Source organism: Malaclemys terrapin, chromosome 14 (genome assembly GCF_027887155.1).
Source record: "Malaclemys terrapin pileata isolate rMalTer1 chromosome 14, rMalTer1.hap1, whole genome shotgun sequence".
In the NCBI taxonomy this organism is placed as follows: Eukaryota; Metazoa; Chordata; order Testudines; family Emydidae; genus Malaclemys; species Malaclemys terrapin.
In genome coordinates this window covers 32,820,465-32,847,137 of record NC_071518.1, presented here as the reverse complement: position 1 = coordinate 32,847,137, position 26,673 = coordinate 32,820,465, and the positions used below count along the sequence as shown (strand labels likewise).

The 26,673-nt window shown below is 42.0% G+C and overlaps 1 protein-coding gene across 2 annotated transcripts in view; it reads right to left on the bottom strand.

Annotated features, from left to right (window-relative positions):
* NFATC3 (nuclear factor of activated T cells 3) overlaps positions 1 to 24,738 on the bottom strand; it is a 146,159-nt gene extending 121,421 nt beyond the window's left edge. For both annotated transcript variants that reach the window (XM_054048896.1, XM_054048897.1), the window contains exon 1: positions 24,304 to 24,738. In XM_054048896.1, the coding sequence (XP_053904871.1) occupies positions 24,304 to 24,403 (100 nt within the window). In that variant the 5' untranslated portion in view covers positions 24,404 to 24,738. The remainder of the gene's footprint in view (positions 1 to 24,303) is intronic.
* Between the last annotated feature and the right edge of the window lie 1,935 nt (positions 24,739 to 26,673).

The following is a 26,673-nucleotide window of genomic DNA, read 5'->3' as shown; positions in this document are numbered from 1 at the left end:
GGCAGCTCCACCACACACACACACACCCACCCCTCCTTCTCTCCCTGCCCCTATCCAGGTTGTAGGCAGGAAGCCAGAGCCAAGTGGTGCAGGACAGCTGCTGCTCTGGCTGGTGCCATGGAACAGGCAGTCGTGGCGTTCCCTCATCTCCTGCTGCTGCTGGTGCAGGAGGTTGAAGCTGCTCCTCAGCTCCCAGCCCTCTTTGCTCACGCAGCCAGTAAGAGCTGTCTCGGCAAGGGGTCTCCGTGGCTGGCAGAGCCCTCGGGGAGAAGCTATCGCAGGGGGAGCCCTCCCGGCACTCAGCCCCTAGCTATACCCCGTCTGCAAACAGCCCCAGCTACTCCTCTCCCTGAGCTACCCCCTTCCTGTCTGCACACAGCCCATAGCTAGCCCCCCCCCGCACCCTGAGCTACCCCCATGCCCGCACACTGCCCCTAGCTACCCCTCTCCCTGAACTCCCCTCTGCCTGCACACTGCCCCTAGCTAGCCCTCTCCCTGCACCCCGAGTTGTTTTCAAGCTTTTGTAGTGGAGCCCCCTCCCCCAACACACACCTTTGAGTTATAATTTTTGGTTGTGCCTCCTCAAGACAGTCAGCTGGCCTGCTGAGGTGACTCAAGGGGTGGAGGTGGCGCTCCCTCCCCAGACCCTGCTGTGTGGAGCTGGCTTGACCCTCGCTGGCCCCTGCCCACGCAATATAGAAGTCAAACTACACCTATGCCCGAGGGCCCCCCCTCCGCTGGGCCCTGGAGTTTTTGAAGCATGTTGTGGGGGGCCTCAGAAAGAAAAAGGTTGAGAACCCCTGACCTACATATATCTTCTTATAGATTATCACTAAGACTGTGATTTAGTCACAAGGTCACAGAATCTGTGAATTTCACAGACCTCTGTGACTTCAACCAGTGCCGGCTGGGAGCTGCAGGCTACAGCAAGGGGACCCCGGCAGCAGGGGGGACCCTCCCCATAACTCCCAGCTGCCCCGGCTTCCCATTTTGTCATGGGTATTTTTAGTACAAGTCAGGGACAGGTCACGGGCTTCTGTGAATTTTTCATTACTGCCCATGACCTGTTCATGACTTTTACTAAAAATATCCGTGACCAAAAACTTAACCTTCACGATCACAGGATGGCTGGCCCCTTTAAGAGTAGGCAGCACCCATTCCATCCATGATGGGCTTCTTTATGGAAAAAAAATCCATCTCTGACCACTTGTAAGTAATTACAACTGCTTAAGTAGCTTGCTGGCCCCTAATTGACTAATGAGAATCTGGACCTCATAAATGGTCCACAGCTCAGCTGGAGGACAGAACCTGTAGAGAGAGGAGCTCCCAAAGAACAAAGTAGGAGAATAACTTAGGAAAGCAACTTAGGGAGGGACCTTCCAAACTCCTGTGTGACTGGAGGCTCAGCCTCTAAGGAGCTGCATGCTGTCTGGAGAAGAACTGCAGTTGGCAGGATGGCCTTGCAGAAGCCCTGGCTCCAGCGGTCAAAATTGAGAGTGGCTTTAGGGTAGAGGGGCTAGAGGTGACACGGAAACTCAGGTGGAACAAGTTGCGACCAAGTATGCCTCCCCACTGAGAAGTCTGGGTGAAGAGCTCTTCTATCTCAGTTGATATTTCTGTCAATGAGACACTCAGAAGGGGGTGCTGTGAGATACATAAAAGTCTCATTTAATGACCCAATTGAGAAAATTATTGCAGGGATTTCACCCACTGGTCGCAAAGGGGTACACAAGGATAGCATGTTCCTTTTACAGACTTCTGATAATCTTGCAGGGGACAGGGTACTGTAGAAATGTAAAGACACAAATACCTTCATATCAGTGTAGGATCAGTTTATTAAGAAGAGACATCTAACCAAACACCTAGTCATGAATAAATTTAGTAAAGGTGTCATTTAGCTATATGCAGAAGTTACAAGGTTTCAGATTCAACTACTAATTAACAAAGGATGAAATCCTGGCCTCACTGAAGTCAAGGGTAAAACTCACAATGACTTCAACTGGGTCAGAACTTCACCCAGAGAATCCAAACACAACACACTATTTGCAGAGAAGCAATGATTCCTGCTTAATATGGTGGTAAGAAGAATACTAAGGGTCTTACAAGGAGATGGGAAAAGTTAGCTATAGAGCTTGAAGAAGAAGGGAAAAAAAAAATCCTGGCATTTGATACATCCTCTGCCCTGTCTGAAGACAGGGTGGACAGACATTTCCTTCTAACATTATGCCCCTGCTGTTTTCTGATACTGCAGCACGTATATTTGCCAACACACTAGTGATCACATTTAGTTCTTTATTCCAGTTTCATAGGAAGACGACACTGTACTGACAGAAGAGCATGCTCATGCAGATTGTGTTTTACGTTAATGGATCAGATGATTTCTTAAAAAAAAAAAAAAAAGGTTCTCCTTGTCTGCATATATCTCACTTCTCTTTTTTGAAACTGTTCACACTAAAATCCTGCCATAATTTCCTGTACAAACTTAAGCAAAATGTGGTTTCTACTAAAACAGCAATAAAAAAGGAATCCAAGCCTATGGCAATAAAACTCATGTGACAGAGTTACAACTGTGACATCAAATATCAAAGGAAGTGAAACATTTTGGGCCACCATGCTTTTTTAAAAATGAATGAAAAATGTTACTATTGTCCCTTTTCAACCTGAGTGGCTACTCAAAATTCAGGGCCCTTGGGCATGCTCCACTTGGAAGCAGAAATGGATGGAATCCAATATTTTCTTTGATGCAATCTTGTTCATTTACAAAGAATGTACAAAGACCTGCTTTTCTGAACACAGGTGGAGTCAAGAACAAAAGGAGCAGTTTCTTAGCTTATAGTCCCAAGCCTCTAACCAACACCAGACCCAGAAGAACACTCTCTCTCTCTTTACAGGGTCACACTCTGCTCACAGGCAACTGCTTGGCTTTCTTGCCTCTGATCCTCTTTCTGTTCTTGTCTGTCTTCAGTTTGTGTGTTCTGCCTCGCTCACATACACACCTACCAAAAATAATTCAGCAAAAGCTCCTCCACCCACACAATCCAAAATTCCTGGGCAGGCTCTACTAGGAGTTATTTTAGTGGTAGGCACCTTAACTGTCTCAAACAGTTTAAGTGAACGACAGATTCACAAATCAATTTCAATGAGGTTTTAACTCAATCCATAATCAGGTTTAATCCAGCTCATAACATTACGAAGTATAAAACTGAATCCTGTTTATGTATATTCAGAGCAAAGTATAACAGTCATTTTCCCCAAAGAGTTTCCATCATTTCCAACAGAAACATTTTTTTCTGAAATTTCAGTAGTACTGTCTCACCCTACAATAAACAGCTGTAAAAACAATTATATATACACTGAAAGAGGAACTTACAGGTATGAACAAGAAGCTAAAGATCTCAACAAAATTCAGTTCAACCGCTGGATTAGATTTGTAATTCTTTAAAGACAATGTGCTGTAGTTTCAACTGTAACAGAGTACTGTTCTCCTGACTCTCTCATCTAACTAGAGGAACATGAATTGTGTGGAAAATTAATGTAGCGACCTTAACTACAAGAGACCGATTCCTGGTTTATATGTGTGGTATGAAAATTAACTTTTCAGCCCTTTAAGTTAGAAAAGGCAATGTTTCTTACCAGAAAATTATTTCTTTGCATTCTATACCAGTAGATAGAAAGTGCTGAAATCTGTCTCTTGTAGCTTGTCAACTTACAATATTCAGATGATCCCCACAAAGCAGGGAAGTCTGGAGACCGTTAGATTTTAAGCTAATTACAACATATGCTGAGTGCCCAGGATTCCATGCTGAGGCCAGAGTTTGAGAACTAGCACTCTGGGCTCAGTTTGCATTCCCAAGCCTTGAGGCCACCCCAAGCTAGCTCCACCCTGAAACTTGCCCCACTTTCTCCAGTTCCACTCATGCTACGCACTAGATTTTACATCACTTACGCGACCCACTGTTAAAAATTCAAACAGATTTGCAAGTTCTCAAAATCAGTTCTGCCCTCAAATGGTAAGAGCTATATTTTTTGGGAGTGTGAGGATGGAGTAGATGTTATGCTATATTCTTTATATATAGAAGAGATTCAACCCATGTTAAAGTGTAAAACTCAGTTAAATCTGAACTAGAGAGATGTGACAAAGTGATTTCATAAACAATTCAGATCATCCTCAAGGCTCCAGTCAAGAACCTGTTACTCAGCCAGAATGCCTACTGAAGTCAAATGGAGGATTATACATCAAATTTTTTAAAGTGGTGAAAGTAATTTATTTCTGTGTATGTGATCACATGATTTTATAGCTATTGATCCTTAGACAAAATTTTAGTGGTTAAAGTTAAGGCTTAAGTGGAGTTAGGCTTATGTGGAGTTAAGTTTATGATCCCACAAGCAGTATTATTTTTTACCAAAATTCTTCATCTTTAAAAACAAAGCCCAAATGTTAGTTGCATACAACCGAATAGTACCTTTTCCCCTTCAAAAAAGCCTAGGAAGTTTTTATATCAAGCACTTGAAAGTAGTCTCAGATTTAAGGTGCCCATGCAGCCTTAAGTGTACCCCCTCGGGCATATGCATTATGATACTATACTTAATTACAAGTTCATACTCCCACTTTGCCCACACACAGCTCCTGTCTCATTCAGTGCACAGTATGGACATTTAAGGGCCTGGAATCGAGGTTGCACAGACAACTTTAAACCTGGCATTTCCAAACTTCTAAATTCTTTGTCGTGCAACCTAAACAACATTGTTGCAATAAAACTTTTTGTATATAATATTTATCAAGTGTGTAGTAAAGATTTCAAAATTAATATAGTGAGATATTTGAAGTTTTAGTTCACCTAACTTAATGTAAGTGAGCCGTTGGTGAATTTGAATATTTCTATGAATACATAGACTTCAGTAACTATTCAAGAGTTTAATTTTTTGTAGCAATTAGTGTTATAGTACCAGAAATGCCAAAATTTGTGCATTTCTTGTGAAATCGCATCTCATGATTAAATAAAATTATTAAACTTGACTCATGATCTTGGGATAGAACTCTCAAATGTCAGGATTTTCTCTTTTCTTTTTAAGAAAATCCTGACATTTGAGAGTTCTATCCCAAGATCATGAGTCAGGTTTAATAATTTACTTAGAAATCGCTGTCAACCTGCCCCAGGTGGCAGGGGCTGACAGAAGGAACCGCTCCTTGCAGGGCTCCCGCTGTCAGCCCCAGGCAGCCAGGGTTTCCCTACCAGCCTGGGAAGTGGGAGAGGCCATCCCCCACAGGCCTGGGGAGGGTGAAGAACCCCAAGAGGAGCAGCGGTGAGGCTATGAGAGTCGAACTATGGGCTGCAGGAGGGATGAAGTGAGGAGAGTGAGGGCTGATGGGGTGGGAGGGCTTTACTGATGATAGGTGCTGAGCAGATGGGGTGTATGCTGGGTGGTGAACTGAGAGCAGTTGGGAGTGGATCGGGGCTGGGGGACTGAACTGAAAGGGAGCTGAATTGAGAGAGGTTGGGTAGGGCAGAACTGATGGGGGACAGGATTAATTGCTGGGCAGGAGACGGGCAGATGTGGAGGTGAGAGCTCCTGCACCGGAAGCCAAAAGTCACCTCATCCAGTACATGTGGGATAGTGGGCAATATTAATTGTCACATGGATACACCCTGGGGATGGGAAGAGGGCGTTCAAAATTCAAGAGACAGACTTACAAAACACAATATAATCTTTAAAAAAAACTCATGATTTTGGGGTCCAACTCGTGATTTTTGATCGCTTATTGGCAATATTGTAGTACTGTATATTAGAAGTTGAGCAAATAAACAGGCTTTAATTATCTAGTAGTTAACCTTTGTATAGGATTTTATGAGAGCTTTAGGAGAGTAAATTTCAGGATAGATGGGATAAAAAAAATATAAAACTGTCTGGGTCCTTCACCTGTTCATTTCTAGACTTGACATTTGTTTGGTTTTTAAGAAGAAATGAACTTTTTCTGGTGTTGGCAGACTCCTCTGAAACACATTTATTGGAAGTGAAAGTTGGAAATGTATTGTTACTCTCCTTGGATTTTCTAGGTATCTTTCTTGGTGCTTTTTAAAAAAGCACCAAGTTAAAAATTGGGTCGGTCCATTCAAAAAGGGAAATCAAGCTCAGTCAGATGAAGACCTAAATCAGTGGTTCTCTCGTGCGGATGTCAGCAAGCCAAGCGTGGCATGTGCAGAGGCAAATGAAGTAACATTGGATATGGAAGTAGTAGATGGAGACTTATCCCTTTCCACACGTCCCTCACCAATCCTCTAAGTTTTCCACAACCTCAACTGCCCTTTCACACCTGCGGTCCCTACTATCCACTCTAAATCTGACACCCCACCCCTTCCCCCACAAATTTAGACAAAGGAGCACAGTCTCCTGGCACCCTACAATGTTCCTTTCTCCCTGTTGTCCTCCACAAGTTTATGTCCCCCCCTTAGGTCCACAACCAGCTTAGGCTCCTTTTCCTATATTTTCCCTTAGTCTGCCTCCCCATCCATATCTGCCTTCCATCTATGATTCGGCCTCAGTAGCTGATGAAAAGCAGGAGTCAGAAGCAGGTTAAATGTATAAGGCTGTGCTACCAAACCTGCCTATTATAAGGTTGCCTGGTACAACCCATTAAGACAGGGGTGGCCAACCTATAGCTCCGGAGCCACATGCGGCTCTTCAGAAGTTAATATGCGGCTCTTTGTACAGGCACAGACTCCGGGACTGGAGCTACAGGAACCAACTTTCCAATGCAGAACTTTAGAGCCTACAAGTCCACTCAGCCCTAGTTCTCCTTCAGCCAATCGCTAAGACAAACAAGTTTGTTTACATTTACGGGAGATAATGCTGCCCACTTATTTATGTCACCAGAAAGTGAGAACAGGCATTCACATGGGACTTTTGTAGCCAGCATTGCAAGGTAGCTACATGCCAGATATGCTAAACATTTGTATGCCCCTTCCTGATTCAGCCACCATTCCAGAGGACATGCTTCCATGCTCATGACGCTTGTTAAAAAAAAATAATGCGTTAGTTACATTTGTGACTAAACTCCTTGGGGGAGAATTACATGTTTCCTGCTCGGTTTTACCCACATTCTGCCATATATTTCATGTTATAGCAGTCTCGGATGATGACCCAGCACATGTTGTTCATTTTAAGAACACTTTCACTGCAGATCTGACAAAAAAGCAAAGAAAGTACCAATGTGAGATTTCTAAAGATAGCTACAGCACTCGAGCCAAGATTTAAGAATCTGAAGTGGCTTCCAAAATCTGAGAGGGACGAGGTGTGGAGCAAGCTTTCAGAAGTCTTAAAAGAGCAACACACTGATGCGGAAACTACAGAACTCGAACCACCAAAAAAAAAAAAAAAAAAAAAAAATCAACCTTCTGGTGGTGGCATCTGCCTGAGATAATGAAAATGAACATGCGTTGGTCCACACTGCTTTGGATTGTTATCGAGTAGAACCCGTCATCAGCATGGACACGTCCTCTGGAATGGTGGTTAAAGCATGAAGGGACATACGAATCTTTAGCACATCTGGCACAAATATTTTGCGACGCTGGCTACAACAGTGCCATGAGAACACCTATTCTTACTTTCAGGTGACATTGTGAACAAGAAGTGGAAAACATTATCTCCTGCAAATGTAAACAAACTTGTTTGTCTGAGCAACTGGCTGAACAAGAAATAGGACTAGTGGACTTGTAGGCTCTAAAGTTTTACATTGTTCTTATTTTTAATGCAGTTTTTTTTTGTACATAATTTTATATTTGTAAATTCAACTTTCATGATAAAGAGATTGCACTACAGTACTTGTATTAGGTGAATTGAAAAATACTTTGTTTTTTACAGTGCAAATATTTGTAATCACTTTGTTCTCTGTTATAATTGAAATCAATATATTTGAAAATGTGGGAAAATCCAAAAATACTTAAATAAATGGTATTCTATTAACAGTGTGATTAATCACTACTCATTTTTGAAATCGCAATTTTTTTAATCGCTTGGCAGCCCTACTATTTATATATGCCATTATGCTATTTTCTGTCTTATTTTTCCTAATAGTCCCTAACATTTGGTTAGTCTTTTTGACCACTACTGTGCATTGCACCAAGCTGAAGTTTTCAGAGAACTAGCCACAGTCACTGCAAGATCTCTTTCATGAGTGGTATCAGCTAATTTATAACCCATCATTATATACATGTAGTTGGGATTATTTTTTCCAGTGTGCATTACTTTGCACTTATCAACGTTGAATTTCATCTGCCATTTTGTTGCCCAGTCATCCTGTTTTGTGAGATCACTTTTCAGTCAACTTTGGACTTAACTATCCTGAATAATTGCAAACTTTGCCACTTCATCCCCTTTTCCAGATTACTAAATATGTAGAAAGCACAGGTCCCAATGCAGAATCTTGGGGGACTCTGTGCTTTACCTCTCTCCATGGGGAAAACTGACCATTTTCCCCCATATCTTTTAACCAGTCATTGATTCATGACAGGATTTTCTTTGTTATCTTATGACTATTTAGATAAGCCTTTGGTGATGGAACTTGTTAAAGGCTTTCTGAAAACCCAAATATACTATCTCAACTGGATCACCCTTATCCACATGCTTGTTGACACCTTTAAAGAACTCTAATAGATTGCGGAGGTATACTTTCCTTTACAAAAGCCATTAACTAGACATGGGGTGGCCAACCTGTGGCTGGGGAGCCACATGCGGCTCCTTGTACAGGCACTAACTCCAGGGCTGGAGCTACAGGCAGCAACTTTTCAATGTGCTGGGGGGTGCTCACTGCTCTGCCACAGGCCCTGCCCCCCCACTCCACCCCTTGCCACCCCATCTCCTGAGCCTGCAGTGCCCTTGCTCCACCCCCCAGAGCCTCCTGCACGCCACGAAACAACTGATCAAGAGGCGGGGGAGGGAGCAGGAAGCACTGATCGGCAAGGCTGCCGATAGGTGGGAGGCGCTGGGAGCGGAGTGGGGGAGCAGATGTGGAACTGCTGACGTATTACTGGGGCTCTTTGGCAATGTACACTGGTAAATTCTGGCTCCCTCAGGCTCAGGTTGGCCACCCCTAAGCTAGAATCTTCCCACAAATCATGTTTGCCTATTTGTCTGATAATTCTTTACTATAGTTTCTACCAAGTTGTCTAGTACTTAAGTTCGGTTCACTGGCCTGTAATTGCCAAGATCAACTTTTTAAAAAATTGGCATTATATTACTACACTACCTTCCAGTCATCTGGGACAGAGGTTTGTTTCAGTGATAGGTTACGTACTACAGTTAGTAGCTTTGCAATTTCATATTTGAGTTCCTTCAGAACACATGTGAATATCATCTGGTCCTGGTAAGCTATAGCAACCCAATGCTTTGGAGGATAAACTTGAAATTTGGCAGGGGATGGCCTCCGTGTTAGGGATGTGCCTTTTAACATCCCAAGCAAAATTTGGGCAGATTTTCATAAGTTATAACCTTTGAAAAACTGAAGTTTGCACATGTTAATTTCAAGCAAATCTTTATTGAGCAGCTAAAATCTCCAAAGATGCAGTCCTCTCTGAGCATATTCAAGCCTATCACACCTCCTACTGTTGACCAGACTACACATATAATCAATCTCACAAAGCAAATGAGCAAGCTCCCTCCCCTCATAGCCCCCACCTCTGACAGAACTGCAAGTGTACCATCTCCAGAGCGAGCACACTCCCTCCAGCCCTGGGCTCTCTCTGTAATGTCTGCTCCCAACTGCTCAGGACCAAGCACTCGAACAGTAGACCGAAAGCCTGTCTCTTCTGTGCTCTCAATGACTCTACTGGCACACCACCAGCATGAAGAAGGAAGCCATCTGGTTCAAATACAGTGATAATTGGGCTGATAACTTTACCCTAATTGTGATTTCAACAGTGAAGTTCAAACAAGTCACAATAAACCTATGCTGATGGAGAAAGGTACAAAAAGTAGACAGACTGAATTAGTCTAAACAAAAAGGCCCACTGATATGGTTCAAGGACTAAAATCATGCTTGATAAAAAACAGAAGATGTGGAACTGGAAATTAATTAACCAAAACTCGTGTGACGGATATTCGGTCTAACTGGTAGACAAATTAATGAGGGAATAGGCTATTCTTCCCAATCCTCCCTTTTTTTGGGTGCTGGAAGAAAGACTTTGTGGGGAAAGTAAGGAAGAACACGTGGAGGCTACTGAAGCAAGTTTCACCATCATAATTACCATTCCCACCATCTCCTGGACCCTGGGCCCTCATCATCCTGATCCTGAGAGATATCCTCACCAAACTGAACTAAAGAGAGGTACTCAGATGACATCACCACCCTTAAGAGCTGCAGCTCAATCCTAAACACCATCTGAGATGAAACAGGATCAGACTAACAGTAGCAAAAGCTTCAGCCCATCTCAACTCATCTCTTCTCCCTTCCCCGAAACGACAGTTACCATCTAAGAGACTGTCAAACAAAAGTCCTCCTATTTTAGGGTCTATAAGGCTGCGTCCTTATTCTGAGCTGAAGCTGTGATCAATTTGTGACCACAGGAGAAACATAACGTAAGCCTGCGGAGACGGTGACTTTGCTGGGGAGTTCATAGTACCGTATAGGCAGGGAGCTGTGCAGGCTGGAAATACCCTGGTGAGGAGACAGACAGACATGGGTCTCCACCCAAGACAGGTGAAAAAGGGAAAAGAAATATGGGAACTGCCAATGTGCATTCTGGGAAATTCCTGGATCAAGAGGTTACAGAATGTGTAAGAGCAAAGAGTACACCATACCATGGAGATTGCTGACTACAGACTGATTTGGCTTGGTATGCAATTTTTAGGACATATGTTCAACAGCCTAAATGACTACTCACATGTACCAACAACAGTTTTTCCTACCCAGAAAACTAGGAAACTAAAAGGCAAAACAGACACACACACACACTCCACCACTACATTAACACAGAGTTATGGTTGAGCAAAACCTTAAACTTCTGAAAACAAGGAAATCCACACTTAAGGTTTCTCATGCAACCGTAACTCTGTCCTCTTTCAGCAATGCCCACAAATACCCTGTCAAAACACAACCTTTACTCTGCCAACTCCACAACTGCTGAAAGGTACAAGCTTTTCACCTCCTTTAACAACTCACTCATTCTGACCCACAAGATTTCATATTACACTATTAAAAGACAAGAAGGGGGTGAGAGGTGGAGTCTCGTGGAGCTTGTATAGCCAATATGAATTATTTGCATACACTCCAAGTGGAGTCAGCATGGCCCTGAGACCCAGGATGTTAGGAAGACTTCGACACAGGTAGCTAGCCCGAGCAGCCACTAGTGCCACAATATCCACACTTCTATTTTTAGCATGCTAGTTCAGCTTGAGCTACCGTGAGACTGTCTGTCTATACTGGGAATTGCTGAAGCCCATGCCACCATATCTATACTGTTACACCTACTAGCAAAATTAAAGCTAGCATGGGTATAAGCTACCTGTGTTATAATCACACCTTCACTAACAGTTTTAAATCTCTGCCTCTATTCCCAATCTGTTTAAAAACAGGTGGGGTGACACACTTTTCCGAGCTTGCATATCTGTTGTGATAATAATCCATTGATGTTGGTAACAGAACACGTGTAATTCCTTACACAAGGAGAGCAAGGTTTGAAGAGCCAAAATAGGAATTGTGTTCTCCCTATCCTCTGAAGCCCACCTCACTGCTCAGCAAGCAGTGGGTAGATGGTAGGAGCAAGAGATGCATGTTTACAAAGATCTTTCAGCGATTTCCCCATCCCTAAGAACAGAGCAGCCGCAACACTGTGCAACTGTGCAATTGCTCCGCAACATGGGAGAGGGGCAAGAGGATATGATTCCATAACCCTCAACTGCTCCCAGACCAGCTAGTTGGACAGGGCACAAGACAAAGGATTTAAACAAAGAAGGAGAAAAAAGTTACACCACCAATCCAAATTGTTAAACGGATAATTTAATATTACTGTTTTTGGTCACTACATTTTATAGTAATACTGTTCTAGTCTTCCTTCAGTGTTTGGCAGACTTAAAACACTTGTGTATTTTGAGGAACTGAAATGAACTAAGAGCTTGTATTGAGGCTTTGAGTTCTGCAGCTGCTAGGCATCAATAAAAAATTAACAAGATCATAACTTCACTTTGTTAATCAACTGGCAGAGTGAGCAAGACAGCTAGAAATAGGAATCAGACAGAGTGATAGGGCAGAAGACATGGGGACTGAGGTAGGCAAACAAGCCCGGAGGAAAGTTTTCCTTTGCAGTATGTTTCTTGCATTAAGAGCTTGCAGGGCAAACTAACCAACTGGTCATTCAGTTTCCTCCATATCAATCTATGAGAAAGCTACAAAAGGAAGGCAACTAGGACTAGCATAATCCACCTCTGTATCAAGCGCTTATGCAGAAAGCAAACCCACAAACCTTATCCAATTGAAGAACCTGGATTACAGGGTCTGTGTCAATCACTGAAGGTCCACAAGGTATTTACCATAAAGTTACAACACTGATTTAGAGAAAATCTAGAGGTTTCAACATATTTTATCTAATATTTACTACTCTGAAGCCTGTACAGATAGCTTAAGGTACCTGGCTTTACAAGTGAAGGAATACAATAGCTTACTTTAGTGTTAAATATTTTCTCTAAAATATGACCCTGTGGCAATATATAGCTTTTTTTAGTACTTGTTTGTAATGACCTGCATACACTCAAGCGCCAAAGTCACGAGTGAGCAATACAGTCACCCCAAATGAATGTTAAATCATGCAATCATGCTATCACTTCATCTTCCAACTCCTCAATCCTCTATATCAAGCAGACTTATAGAAGCCCTTGTCCTTAAGATGTTTATACAACATCCCTGTAATATACTAGTTAATTACAGGCAGCAAATAGATACTAGTATTTCCAAATCCCAAAAGCACTCAAACATTTTGTTCGGAAGTGTTATTGATAGTGGCTGAAATATATGAAACTTCATTTTATTGTTAATTCAGAACAATTACTGTCTTTAGTTCCTTTATACCACAGAGAATTCAAAATCCAAATGCTATACAAAATATATACACACATCAACTACCTGTGATCTCATTCAAAAGAAATAGCTTCTAAAGTACCACACCAGTTTTGTGTACTAGAAAAAATAGTGCTCCCCTTCTAGCTTTCTAAAGAAGCAGCAAGAATTTATGTTCAGACATTTTTATTATTCACATAGCCCTTCAATTTTCCTCCTAACAAGTCAGTCAAAGAATGTAAGTGATCTCATACCAGGAAGCTATATATCAACGTTATTCTAAAATAATTCTTAAAGAGAAAGGTAAGCATCCAATGAAAGATAAGGATTCTGGTCAAAGCATATACACCACTACCCTCAATATAACACCACCCGATATAAAACGAAGTCAGATATAATGCAGTAAAGCAGTGCTCCGGGGGGGCAGGGCTGCGCATGCCGGTGGATCAAAGCAAGTTCAATATAACACAGTTTCATCTATAACGCGGTAAGATTTTTTGGCTCCCGAGGACAGCGTTATATCGAGGTAGAGGTGTATTACCAAAGTTTGAGTAAATGTGTTACATCCCACTATCCTCAAGTATAGTATTTTCCTAAGATCCAGGTTATCATCATCATCATAAGGCTCAGAGTGAGTTTAAGTACATTTTGTGAGCTTCTACATCACACACAAAACCACCATATTAACAGTAACCAACAACATCCATTCAGTCCATAGGCTGTTTTTCCACATCAGGAAATGAAAAATTGTCCTGATTTTTTTAAAATAATCTTTTACTAAGCCATGAGTTACGTATTCATCAATCAAAATGTGAAGGCTTGCAATATGACAACATACTAAATTTTTGGAGGGGCTAAAAATCAGAAGTCACATAAGAGCAACAACTTTTAACATGTTCCACAAAAAAAGTAAGGTATGGTATACAAGTTTACCTTGAATTTAATTTGTTTTAGACTATTTCTTCTCACCAGGAAACAAATGTTTCCAGAATGAGATCTAAATTAAATTCTCAAACCAATATAAGCATCAATACTGAATTTTTACAAATAGGAAACAAGCTCAATATTTTTAGCGAAAATCAAAAATATGTTTGCCTCACATGCTGATGTGCAAAAACATTAACATTGTGCATTTTGTGTTCGTTCTCTCTCTCTCTCACACACACACACACACACACACACACACACACACACACAGAGTCTTGGACACAAAGCAATTTTGGGCAGCAGGCTTTGAAACCTGTTCAATTTGGGGTTACTTTTCAAGCTGTGCCACTGAGATGCTTAATGGAATCAACCTTGTACGTGATTACATTCCAGCTGTTCTGTTTTCAATTAATGAAATGTACAGCCTATAACAGCCTGCAAATCTACTTGCGGTTCTCTGCAGTTTTCCAAATTCAGTCAGACCCTGGCCAAGTAACTTTGGAAAGTCCAACTGCTGAGCAAAGTGCCACAATACAGTATTGCATACAAATAGTATACAGTACATATGAACAGACAGATGTGTTTAAGTTGGAATAAAGTGCTGGCTTGTTAAGAGCTTGCTCCTGCTTGTGATTTTACTAAGCTTTACTGATCATTTCACTCATCTTAAATTCCACTGTCATTTGAACTTCACATGGCATGCTTGGGCAAATGCAATGACTTGGATGTTGTTTTAGAGACTGGGCTTATTGCCAGGTCTCCTCTGTCTATACTCCCTTGACCCACAAGAGCGGCTTTAGACAACATCTCCATTACAGGTCTGTTGCATCTTAGGCGGATTTAACATGCGCAATTTCAGCTTTATGCGGTCGGCAAAAAAAAACAAAAACAACAACAACAAAAAAACACACACCACACACACAACAATTTAAATACTGTTTCTAAGGTGCGGGCGATTCTGCCCACCATTACACTCAATGTAATTTTGACTATACGCTGCTTTAGGCGCTGACTGCGGAACGTAACCCCAGCATAAGATGCGACAGATCTATATTTACGTTAAACAGCAGTTTAACTGCTTACATCATAGCAATATCAAGTGAGGTCCAATCTACTCATACAACTCACTTCTTTAAAAGCAACACTGCTAATCTGCCCATCCACTCCTTTAGTTGATCTAAATCTTGGTTTGTAACTACCACGTAGCTGTAGAGAACACAAAAAAGGAAAAAGAAGAACAGGAGTACTTGTGGCACCTTAGAGACTAACAAAACAAATTTATTAGAGCATAAGCTTTCGTGGACCGAAGAAGTGGGCTGTAGTCCACGAAAGCTTATGCTCTAATAAATTTGTTAGTCTCTAAGGTGCCACAAGTACTCCTGTTCTTCTTTTTGCGGATACAGACTAACACGGCTGTTACTCTGAAACCTGACAAAAAAGGAAAGAAACACAAGGTTCAAAGCTGAATCCACATTACCTGCAAAGAAACCCCACCAGCTTTAAGCGCAGTTTTTTTTTTTTTTTTTTTTTTTCTTCCTTGAGAGAGCTATCCTCCAGTGAGGACTTCTGAAGAGCAGAAATGAATCATTCTATATACCCACACACAAAAAAAAAGCCCTCCTCAATTTATAAACAGTATGATCTGAACCAAAAAAAAAAAAAAAAGTGTACCAGTCCACAAGTTGTTAAATTAAACCTGAAGTCTTTCAACAAATGTATGTATAAGCTATTGGTCTCAGACTACACAAGCTTTTTCCAAAGTAACAAAACTATCAAATTTCCTTTAGCCAAAACACCATTATATCTCCCAACACAAGTGTGAAAATCTGTCAGCTTTCCTCGGTAATTCAATCTTTCTGATTTTCCTGAAATATTTTGGATAAAAATGTTGTTCTGTTAGCCAGTTACCATTAAAGGATGCTGGATAATAAGGTACCCTAGCACACATTTCATTTTTGCTCTCCCTCAGACCAACTAGTCCTTAATCAATACCGCTAATACAGTCTGAAGTAGCAAGGTTTTTGCCACAGATCCACGTTTTCAATCATATGTATGATACACAGCTGTTCTGTTCCCCACTTCCCCTCAGCAAATACCATAAACACAGACTAGGATTGGTCTCTCTTCAGCGGTTTTAGGGAAGGAAGGGCAGAGAGTGCTCTTTCAGAACTATTACCTTCCCATCACATGCTTGCAAGGTCAGCAGACAAACTAGTTTTCACTATATGCTAATAGCACTCAGCTCCATCCAGTGAACACAGATTGTTAGAGCACATCTGGTTTAAAATTTTTTTTTTAAAAATCAAGGCATAGTGGAGCAAAGCGGCAACAGCACAGCTAAAAGCTAACAAAAGCAATTAAGAAATGGATGGTGGACAAGAGAGACAACGGGTCTAGAGAGAACAAAAGGAATGGGGAAAAAAGAGAAAAGGTGAGAAAAACATCTCTACAGAGATTAAGAGAGTGTAAGAATGTTAAGAAAATTTCAAATATGTTAACCAAAATAAAGTTGTTATGTTTTGGCTGAGAATCAGACCCCTCCCACACACACTTATGTAGCCCTGAATCAAATTGCGGTGGGACTAAAAATATAGTGAGAATGATTTATTACTAACCTGTACAGTGCCACAAGTGTGCAGAGTGCTTAGTAAAAATGTGGCAAGTCTCTGCTTCAAAAAGCTGATTTAATTAAGCACAGGGGCCATGCCCTATACTTAGGTAGCACACAAGAGTCAACAGATTGCAAACATGAGCTTCGCTTATGCACACCCTTAACTCCAGCATTCGCTTTGTGCGCAACAGCTACACCCCAGCATCTGCAAAATTATGGTTTGTTGGAGTTTATTTTGCTTTTAGTAGGCAGGCACAAGCCCTCTATCTAGGAGAGAATTTAGATGCTTATCGCCTCATCAGAAGCATTTAGGGACATAAACGTATAAGACAGGCATTCAACAGTCTAAATATTCCACTGGTACTTAAGAATCTGATTTATTCAAACCTATAAAAATGCAGCCAGATGTCACCGTGGAGGTCACCATGTAAATATTTGTAAAAATAAAGGCTTTTTTAAAGGACAGTTGGCATTTCTGTAGCAAGTTCATTTTTATGCTATCAGCCCGTAAAAAAATTGGTTATACCTGGAACTAGCTAGAGCAAATGGCCCAGGATAGGGGACTCTGGAGATCTGTGGTTGGCGGCCCATACCCCGATTGGGGTGACGGGCATGAGCGAGTGAGTGAGTAAAGGACAGTAAGTTTCTGCTTCTAACTAGAAAATGAGTCATTAGCCCACACTCGGGTAGTACAGAGACCTAACCAGGGGAAAAACAAAAACAAGAAACTCCCACAACAACTCTTAATTAGCAAACTTAAAGTATCAAGTCTGAATAAGAATAAAAAAAAGTAGAGGTTTTCAATTAACTAAGATCCCTGTCCAGCATAAGACTCTGCTGCATGGGCAAGGTGAACTGCTGGACAGGAGCCTAAAAGACCAAGACTAACTTACATGTAATTAGATTATCCTTTTTAAAAAGAAAACTTTCAAACAATGGTGTGAGTAGCAAGCAATTTATTAGTTACAATACTATTTTTTTGTTTTAGATTGCTAAATTGTATGCTAAATCCCAAGAAATCTGTAAACTTTGTCTATTTAAAATGCATTAATGTCTAACTATATAACATTTTGCAAATACTATACCTACTACAAACAGTAATCTTGAGAGTAAACCTGTGTAAAGGCACTCATTTTGACAAAAGACAAACTAAGATCAGATCATCTTTACTAGGATTGTAGCAAAGATGGAGATAAAAACCGTAATAAAGAGTTTGTGATTTCCCCTCCTCTTGTAGATGTCAACCCATAATCAGTAGATTGCACTATGCTACTATACTGAAAAACATGATGGAAGTTAAAACACTGTACCTATCAAATTTCTATGAGATCACAAAGTATCAGAGCAGTGCATCAAACAATATTTTTAGCTGCACCATCAATAGCAAATTGCTTATGAGTGCCTGACAGACAACTGGAAGAGTTGATTTGCAAAACATTAAAAGTCACAAGCTGCACAAACATGTTTTTAAGTTAGGTTCACCTCCACACTACATTCAAACAATACACCCAATTAGCAACAAGTCTGGTTATTACAGGCCTGACCCTGCAAGGTACTGAGCACCTCCTAGGAAGTGCTGCATGCACTCAATTCCCACTGACTACAATGAGAACTGAAGGCTCGCAGCAATTTGTAGGACTGGGTTCTTTGTAGGGAAGATAAAAATACACCTATTTATAAACTAATTAACACTTTATATATAGGCTCTCTTGTTGTCCAATTCAGGTAACATGGTATGCCTCATCTTAGGTACCATTTTTTAACATTCTATGTACACCATACACGGTCACTGTCTTGCTTAGATGTATATTGATTTTATTAGTAAATGAAATTTCCTCACATATTGACATGCAGTGCCTTATTTACATTATTCAACAGCAAACATTGTGAAGCATCAAATGTTACATAAAAAGTTTGAACAGTCAAGCTTAATCTTTCCTAAGAAAACACAAATTTGGTATCACCCTGTTTAGTTTTAAAACATTAGTCCCCCAAGTTAGATTTTCTCAAAAGTACAAATTACAAAGTAACATTTGGCAGAACTAAATAATAATACAAATGAAAATCTTTTGGATTGTGAGGGAGCATTAATATTACAATTCCAATACTAGTTTAAAGTTAAGATATCATATGCAACACTTAAGGTCATCATAAATAGCTGCCACTATCGAACTGTTTTAGTTTTATAAAATTCTGTGTCTTAATATATTTTGAGGTCAGCCTAAAATTTTATAGTAGAACAATACTGATCAATAGTGCTGCGAGTCAAAGAGAAACTAAAACCTTTATTAGCCACGTATCTGTTTTGGGTTTTACACATTCCAAAAATGAAGAATTATTGTGTCTTCACTATGGCAAGGACAATAATACTACACTATGCCAAGGAGAGGGGACGGAGGAAGCACCCAGAATTTGGCACTATCCCACAACCCCCCTACTCATGTGACTAGTTTATTAATATGGGAAATCCCTTTGACTTTATGGAATTAAGTTCCAGTACTAAAAGGTTGCAGTATTAGACTTTAGATTGATGGATACTACTAAACAATCTTTCATATAGACCACCCGAACAGCAATTACTATTGTTCAGATTAACCAGTACAAGCAAAACTACGCTAGTCAAGGTGGTCACCATTCCTGCAATCCAGCACAAAACTAAGCATTACACACGAATTTAATGAACTACTGTGCAGTAATGACTTGACAGGAAGGGAGAAAAGAGGGAAAGAAAAAAAGTGCTGTTATGACTGATTTTGGTTTTTAAATTCCTCTTTTTTTAAATGTGTCTCAGTGTGCCCAGAGTCTTCAATTGGCATCCCTTGCATAGGAGTTTTTAAAAAATGTAATAAATTAAATACACTGAAGAAGTAGATGGCTTTTTAGTTCTTTGAGTCAGTTTGTATATTCATAGTTCTAAAATGTATAGCCACAGTCCATACCACAAAAGTATTCTTGACTAGATAATTGGAAAAGTGATTTTAAAGTTAGAAGTGTCGGTTTAGACTTGTCTTCTATGTTATTACCAAAAAATGCTAATGTTGGGCATTTCTCCCACATGCCTAGAAGTTTTCTCCCCACCATCCATCCATCCATCATTTCCTTTAAGGAGGAGCACAGCACAAGATAAGAGTTTAACAATCCTAAAAGCTTCCCATGGATTGGGAAAGATTTATAAGTTCGGTTTCAGAAGCTGAAACCCTTAAATGAAAAATTATATTTCTAATACAACAGTTATAGCTTTTCCCACTGTCATATGTCATGTACATTTTTACAGTGTATAAAACCAGGGTGGATTTTTTTTTAAACTGATATTTTTAAACTGATTTATTTAGAAATCAGATTTTGATTTAAATTATAGTACATTTTACTTTTTAATAATAAATGTGTTTAAAATGAAATCTGAATGCAATACAAATATGTTAAGGCCTAAACTTATTATAATCTCTTATAACATTTAAATAAAAAATAAATATGCTAAATTAACAAACCTCTTATCAAAAACTGAATTAAAGGCTGTTTTTTCAGGGGGGAAAACATCTAATTCTACCTTGAATGGTCCCTTACAATATGAGCTAATTACTTATGCTAAACAATCTGTTCCACCTTGAATTTTGCTGTGACACTCCAAGTACCTTTTCCAGATTTGAAGAAGAGCTCTGTGTGGCTCAAAAGCTTGTCTCTCTCACCAACAGAAGATAGACAACATGGGTGAGGTAATATCTTTTACTGAACTAACTTTTGAGGTCAGGCTTCATAAATATGGCATAATATGTTATGTACTGTGTTAAGGTCTTGTTTTGTTTAATAAAAATAAAATTTATATACTGTTGACTGTGTTTAATTATATTCCAGTTATTCTAATGCAGCCTGACACAAATCATGAGCAAAAAGTTATCTAACAAATAGCATATCTTTCACCATTTTCTAACATACTAAAATGTATAATTAACAAGAATCTGAAAAGCTATATAAACTAAATAAGTGCACTCTCTCAGGTAGCAAAAATAGATACCAAAGATAACGTAAAGGCTCTATTTAGTTGTAAATCAACATGTTTTAATGGTTGTATGAGAATGCATCTTGCTTTAGCAAATAACTGAAATCCAAATGGAAAAGTTGATTAAAACTGATTATTTACATCAAGGCTTTCCATTTAGTGATTTAAATAATTATTATTTAAAATTGCCTTGATTTAAATGAGTCTACCCTGCATAAAATAGCAAACTGACAGGACATAAAATATCCTGTTACACAGCCGACCACAACAAAAAAAAAAATCGAGAAATACGGCATTTATAAAGTTTGCCTCCAATTACCATAATATACTGAAACAGAATAAACTAGTTGCAGAGGATTGGCAGCTCTTGCACAATAGTATTTAGAAGCAGGGACCTGTCCCAACCCCTCTGTACCATGACTATGTATTTAGGAGTCCCAGGCTAAGTTCCCTACAAGCTGTGTGGCCATGCAGCAGCCTATTTAGCGCCATGCATTGCTCAGGGAACCCGCCTGGACGGGACCTGCTGCAGCCAGGGGAGAGGCGCCCCTCCCCCAGCCCCAATTTAGCATGGCCCCCAACCTGCCACAGCTGGGAGAGGGGCACTCCTACCCCAGCCCCAACTCAGCCCCGGACCTGCCGTGGTCAGGGGAAGGGAGCCTATCCTGCGCCCCAGCACTGGAGCTGCCGCGGTGGGGAGAGGCGCCTCTTCCCCCCGGCAACCCAGGTGCTGCTGCTGCAGGGAGGGAGGGCGGGGAGTTCTCTCTCCCTGTCATAGCCCAGGAGCACCCTCCTGCACCCCAAACCTCTCATCACTGGCCCAACCCCAGAGCCTGCACCCCCAACCGGAGTCCTCACCCCTCCCTACTCTCTGTGCCAGCCCTGAGCCCCTCACCCCTGGCCTCACCCCGGAGTCCTCACCACCCAGACCAACCCTCTGCCTCAGCCCTGAGCCCCCAGCACAGAGCCAACACACCAGCCAGAGCCCTCACATCCCTGCACCCCAACCCTGAGCCCCCTTACAAATTCTGAACCCCTCGGCGCCACCCCCAATACATGAATTTTGTTATGTGCACCAATATGGAGGTGATGTGTCACACGGCACCTCCATATTGGTGCACATAAAATTCATTCTGCACGTGTGGGAAAAATTAGAAGGAACACAGATCCCAGGTTGCTCCTGGGCACACCAGTTCTGATCACCTTAATGGATACGCAAATCTATTCAGCCATTGCCTTAAGCGCTTCCACATGGATTGGTTCATGTGATGAATAGACAAATATCTAGTTTACAGGATTGCCTAAAAAAATGTTTTCAGCTAATTGTTTGTTTGCAAACAAACATTCTTGTAATGCAATAGTAAAATAGTTGATCCAGTACTTTCACTAAGTTGTGTCATTAAAGTTAGTAATACCTCTACCAAATTTCTATTGAATTTTTGACCAATTTGGTTTTTGTTCTATATTCATTTGAGATATGATGCTTTATTCTCAGTTGTCACTATGCAGAACATTTAAATTTTAACGTTTTTATTCTCACTAGATAAACGCTGTTCCATATCCTATTCACAATTGCTATAATTTTTCCTTTGTTTTCCATTTGAGTTATATGCACACTATTTATATAGCACCATAACATGCATGCTATTTGACTAACAAAAGCCAGGGACCCTGGAACAGCAGTAGTCTTGTGAGAATAAAAAATGTTTCCATCTGAAATGCTCTACATAGGTAGCAACATAACTTCGTAAAAGTGCTCTTTTAAGGGTGCCATGCATTTCGTCTTAGTGCCAGACTTCCTAATTTACTGAAAGTTAGGAAAGTGTTTAATATCATACAACTTTAAATAAATATGGTCAAATACATATTAAAATACGAATTATAAGATTTTTATCAATTTAACTTGATACTGTAAAGGTCTCTCTACTATACACGCAGCCAAGTGAGAGAACAGAGTCAGAACATGGCTGCACTATTTAGTAGACTAGACATAACCATATTTCAGCAGTGGCTTGAAACCAGGCTAAACAATAGGCCAATGTATTAACTCAGTTAACACAATTTGGGCCTTTCCACAATACCTACGGGGCGGAGGGATAGCTCAGTGGTTTGAGCATTGGCCTGCTAAACCCAGGGTTGTGAGTTCAATCCTTGAGGGGGCCACTTAGCAATTTGGGGCAAAATCAGTACTTGGTCTTGCTAGTGAAGGCAGGGGGCTGGACTCAATGACCTTTCAAGGTCCCTTCCAGTTCTAGGAGATCAGTATATCTTTATTTCCTTATGTATTTTCACAGTGACTCCCAACTTGCATGTAATTGTGCAAATGGGTCCTAATATGCTGTACATTCCTACACCATACTTATGAGTTATATTTAATTTCTGGCATTTTTTAGTAAGTAAGAGGTTTTGTGTTTGTTTTAGAGGTAAATAATATAGAGTACTAGCTGAAGCAAAACAGGGTAAAAAAAGCATTAGAGTGATGCAAGTACATCTAACAAGAAACAAATGGTTCTCATCTAAGTATCAGAGGGGTAGCCGTGTTAGTCTGAATCTGTAAAAAGCAACAGAGGGTCCTGTGGCACCTTCTGTTAGTCTTAAAGGTCCCACCGGACCCTCTGTTGCTTTTCTCATCTAAGTGATATCTTTGAAAGTGAAAAAATCCTGATCGCTCAACAGGAGATATGTAAAAGCTGTATAGAGAAAATAAACCCAGAATTACTAGTAGCAAGTGACATTTTTTAAATTTGTTGCACTACGTGTATTATAGATTTTACATTGCAAAACCAAATACATTTCCCACTTCATACCTTACTACCTACCAATATTACCTGGCTTCTAATCTATGAGGACCAGTTTGTTAGTGAAACTGAAATCTGGTACCATTAAAAAAAATGGCATGAAAAAATAAAGAAAGCCTGTACTAATCCGAAAACACTGTGTGGTGGAATAGAATGCTGTTCAGTGGTACCAATAAATACATAGCTTAGACCATAATTTCTTTATACTGTGTTGCTTCCTGATGCAAGCTCCTGAGAGAAAAAGATTGCACATCCGTGCTCCTCAACTCAGTTTCTCACTTGGGAAGTTAGACGCTGAGGGCGGGAGAAGCCCATACTACACTGCTTCCTAAACAAAACAGTGAGGTTCAAGGCACATACAGAGACTCCCTCCATTCCAAGTTATTCCAGGCCAGTTTTTTTTGTTTTTTTTTTTAAACATACGGTATTAGGGAAACAGGCAAACAGTCCCTGACTCGCCCAAGTGCGAGCACGCTCCAGGCGAGGGTCTCCAGCGCTTCGCGCATTATTAAGGAGGCCTCTGAGCCCCCTGTGCGGTGGTGATTGGGCCAGCCCCGCGTTAAACCTCTGCAGCCTGGCTTCCTAGCCTGTGGCAGGGAAGCGACACTGCCCGAATGGAGGCTTGCCGGTGCCACCAGCAGAGCCCCTCAGCTCCGGGGAAACCGGTTGAGCAGCCCCCTAAGCACGGCGCACTGCAGGGGGAGGGCTGGAGTCTCGTCACTCCTGCCCCACCAGGGCTCATCCCGACTCCCCGAGCGGGGCTGGAGGATCCCGACGGGAGCTCCCGCGCCGTGGGGAGGAGCGTTCCCCACCCGAGGGGAAGACAGCTCCCCCCAGCCCAGCCCGGCCCCTCGGAAAGCGGGAACCAGCGCCCCTCCTCGCACGGGGGGAAGGCGGACCGCAACAGCCAGCCGCAGAGACGCACCTGCAGGCCCCAGCGGCGGCCCCGGGCCCGGCTGCCCGTCCTCCCCGAAGATCAGCCTGAAGTCGAACTCGTCAGTGGCGCCGCAGTTTGCCGTAGTCATCGGTTTGGCCGGGGGGGGTGAAGCGAGACCCAGTCCCCCCGGGCCGCGCCGGGCTCCTGCTGGGCTGGGCTCCCCGCCGCGACTCTCAGGGCCGCCTCATAACACAGGCTGGCGTGTGGGGAGAGCGAGCACCGGCCGCGCGAGCTCCCGTCCCTGCTCCCTCACTCGGACTCCGCCTGTCACTCAGGGGGTGGGCAATCACCACGGGCCGAGCTAAGCCCCGCCCCTCCGCGGCCCCGCCCCCCACCGCGCTCTCAGCGGGGCTCACGCGCTACCCTGGTTGGTCCCTACCGCACCGACCACCCCTGGCGCTCTGACTGCCCCTCAGACGCGGGGACACTTCGCCGAATCGCCCCGTCCTCTTCCCTCGTGCGCTGACCACGCCCCCCCCTTCCCTGATGCTTTGGTACTGGCAGCTTCTGCACACGCCCTAACTCCACCCCTTCTCCTCGCGCCTGCTCCGCTCGCCCGCTCCCCTTTCCCACACTCGGTCTCACAGCGGCTGTGTTTGGCTCATGACGTAGCCCCAACGGACGCTCTCCTCGTGACTTGGTTGGGGGAAAGGAGGGAGACGCGGCAGGGCAGGCCACGTGATACAGCGCGACCCTTCTGCCTCAAGGGCCACTGGGAGACGTAGTGTTTAGGCCCAGCCTCCGCCGAGACTGGGGCGGGGGCAGGAGCAGCAGCATCACCCGCCGGGGAATACAGGGAACTGTGGCGAGCACCTCGCTGAGGGCTGGCGGGGCGCCGCCCACCGGCGTAGGCTTGCCAGCCACGTTGCAGCGCAGCCCCTGATACAAGAGAGGAGCCCGCCCCCTGGAGCAGCAGCAGCGTCTGGCCGCAGCCCGGGGGGGGGGGGAGGCAGCAGACAACGGGAGATACCAAAGAGTGCCCCCCCCCCCCCCGGCGCATGGCCCCACCCCTCCTGACCCCCCTTAATTTTCCTGTAAGGAGAGTTGTAGGTTGGCAGGTCCCAGGCTATTAGAGAGAAGGAGGGTGAGGTAACATCTTTTATTAGACCCATTTCGGTTGGTGAGAGAGACAAGCTTCGCAACTGCACAGAGCTCCGCCTAGTTCCAGACCTGCTCTCTCTTGCTTACCACCAGAGATTGGTCCTGTAAACATTACTACCTCATGCACCTGTGTGTAATATCCTGGGACCAATATGGCTACAGCACTGCAAACAATGAAAGATACCACATTTTCCCCTAAACAAAAGACACTTAAAGTACTGTTACTTTTCTTAAAGCTCATTTGACTAAATGAGATTTTTAAAATTACATAGTTTTTTCTTTTGCTCAAACACGATGTTTCTTTTCCTCTGGTTTTACTAATCATTAAAACAAACTATGGAAAGGCCCATGCTAATTCTTCACTTCAAAGGTGCAATTGAAACACCCTCCTTAACTTTAATTGTATTTATTACAGACAACTGAAGAACTTCGCATCATTTTCAGTGAAACTAATTGACATGCAAGTAAACTGGTACAACAAGAATATAACAACCTACTGGAATTAAGCAGTGATCTGTCTTTAAGGTGAAAAACATGATACTGTCGGTGTAGTTAGGGGAAAATACAGTAGGTGAGCGTTTTGACAAACATTTACTTGCTTTCTTGTAAAGCCTTTTGATAAGGTCTATAAGATATCTTTATTGCTCTTAAATTATGATGAGTAAGGGGGCAAAGTCCTCCTGAGGGTTTTAAACTGAGAAATAAAAGTGTCTTAAACAATTAATCTTGCCCCTGAAAGACAATAAATAGGATATTTAATCATTTTCATATATAGTCTAGGGGTGTTGAAATATGTAGTATTTATTAATGACTAACATGGAAGTAGACAAATGAATCAGCACAAGCAGATGAAATTTAATTTTTAACTAAACTATTTTAGAGTGAATATTAGGTACTGCTATCCTCTGAAGTTTCAGGCTTCTTAGAGAGGACTTGAGTAATTGTAGTAACTTAATTAAAGTATCTACTGTGCATTTTGCATCATCAGGAAAACAAAAGTCTTTGGTGAGAAAAGGATAGAAATCTCCGACTATTGAATCTGTACAATAGTATACCTTTAGTTATGCACAACTTTGTCTCATTTCAAGATACATGTGAAAATTAGAAGTACAAAGGAAATTGTGTTAATTGTTTTTACTAATCAGACACCAGTCCCTGTGACTTAAAAACAGAAGTGAGCCCATAGTGGTATAGCCTAACAAGGTTGGAATCTGCTGTATAAGAAACCCCACATCTGAATATCTTCCAATTATCCCT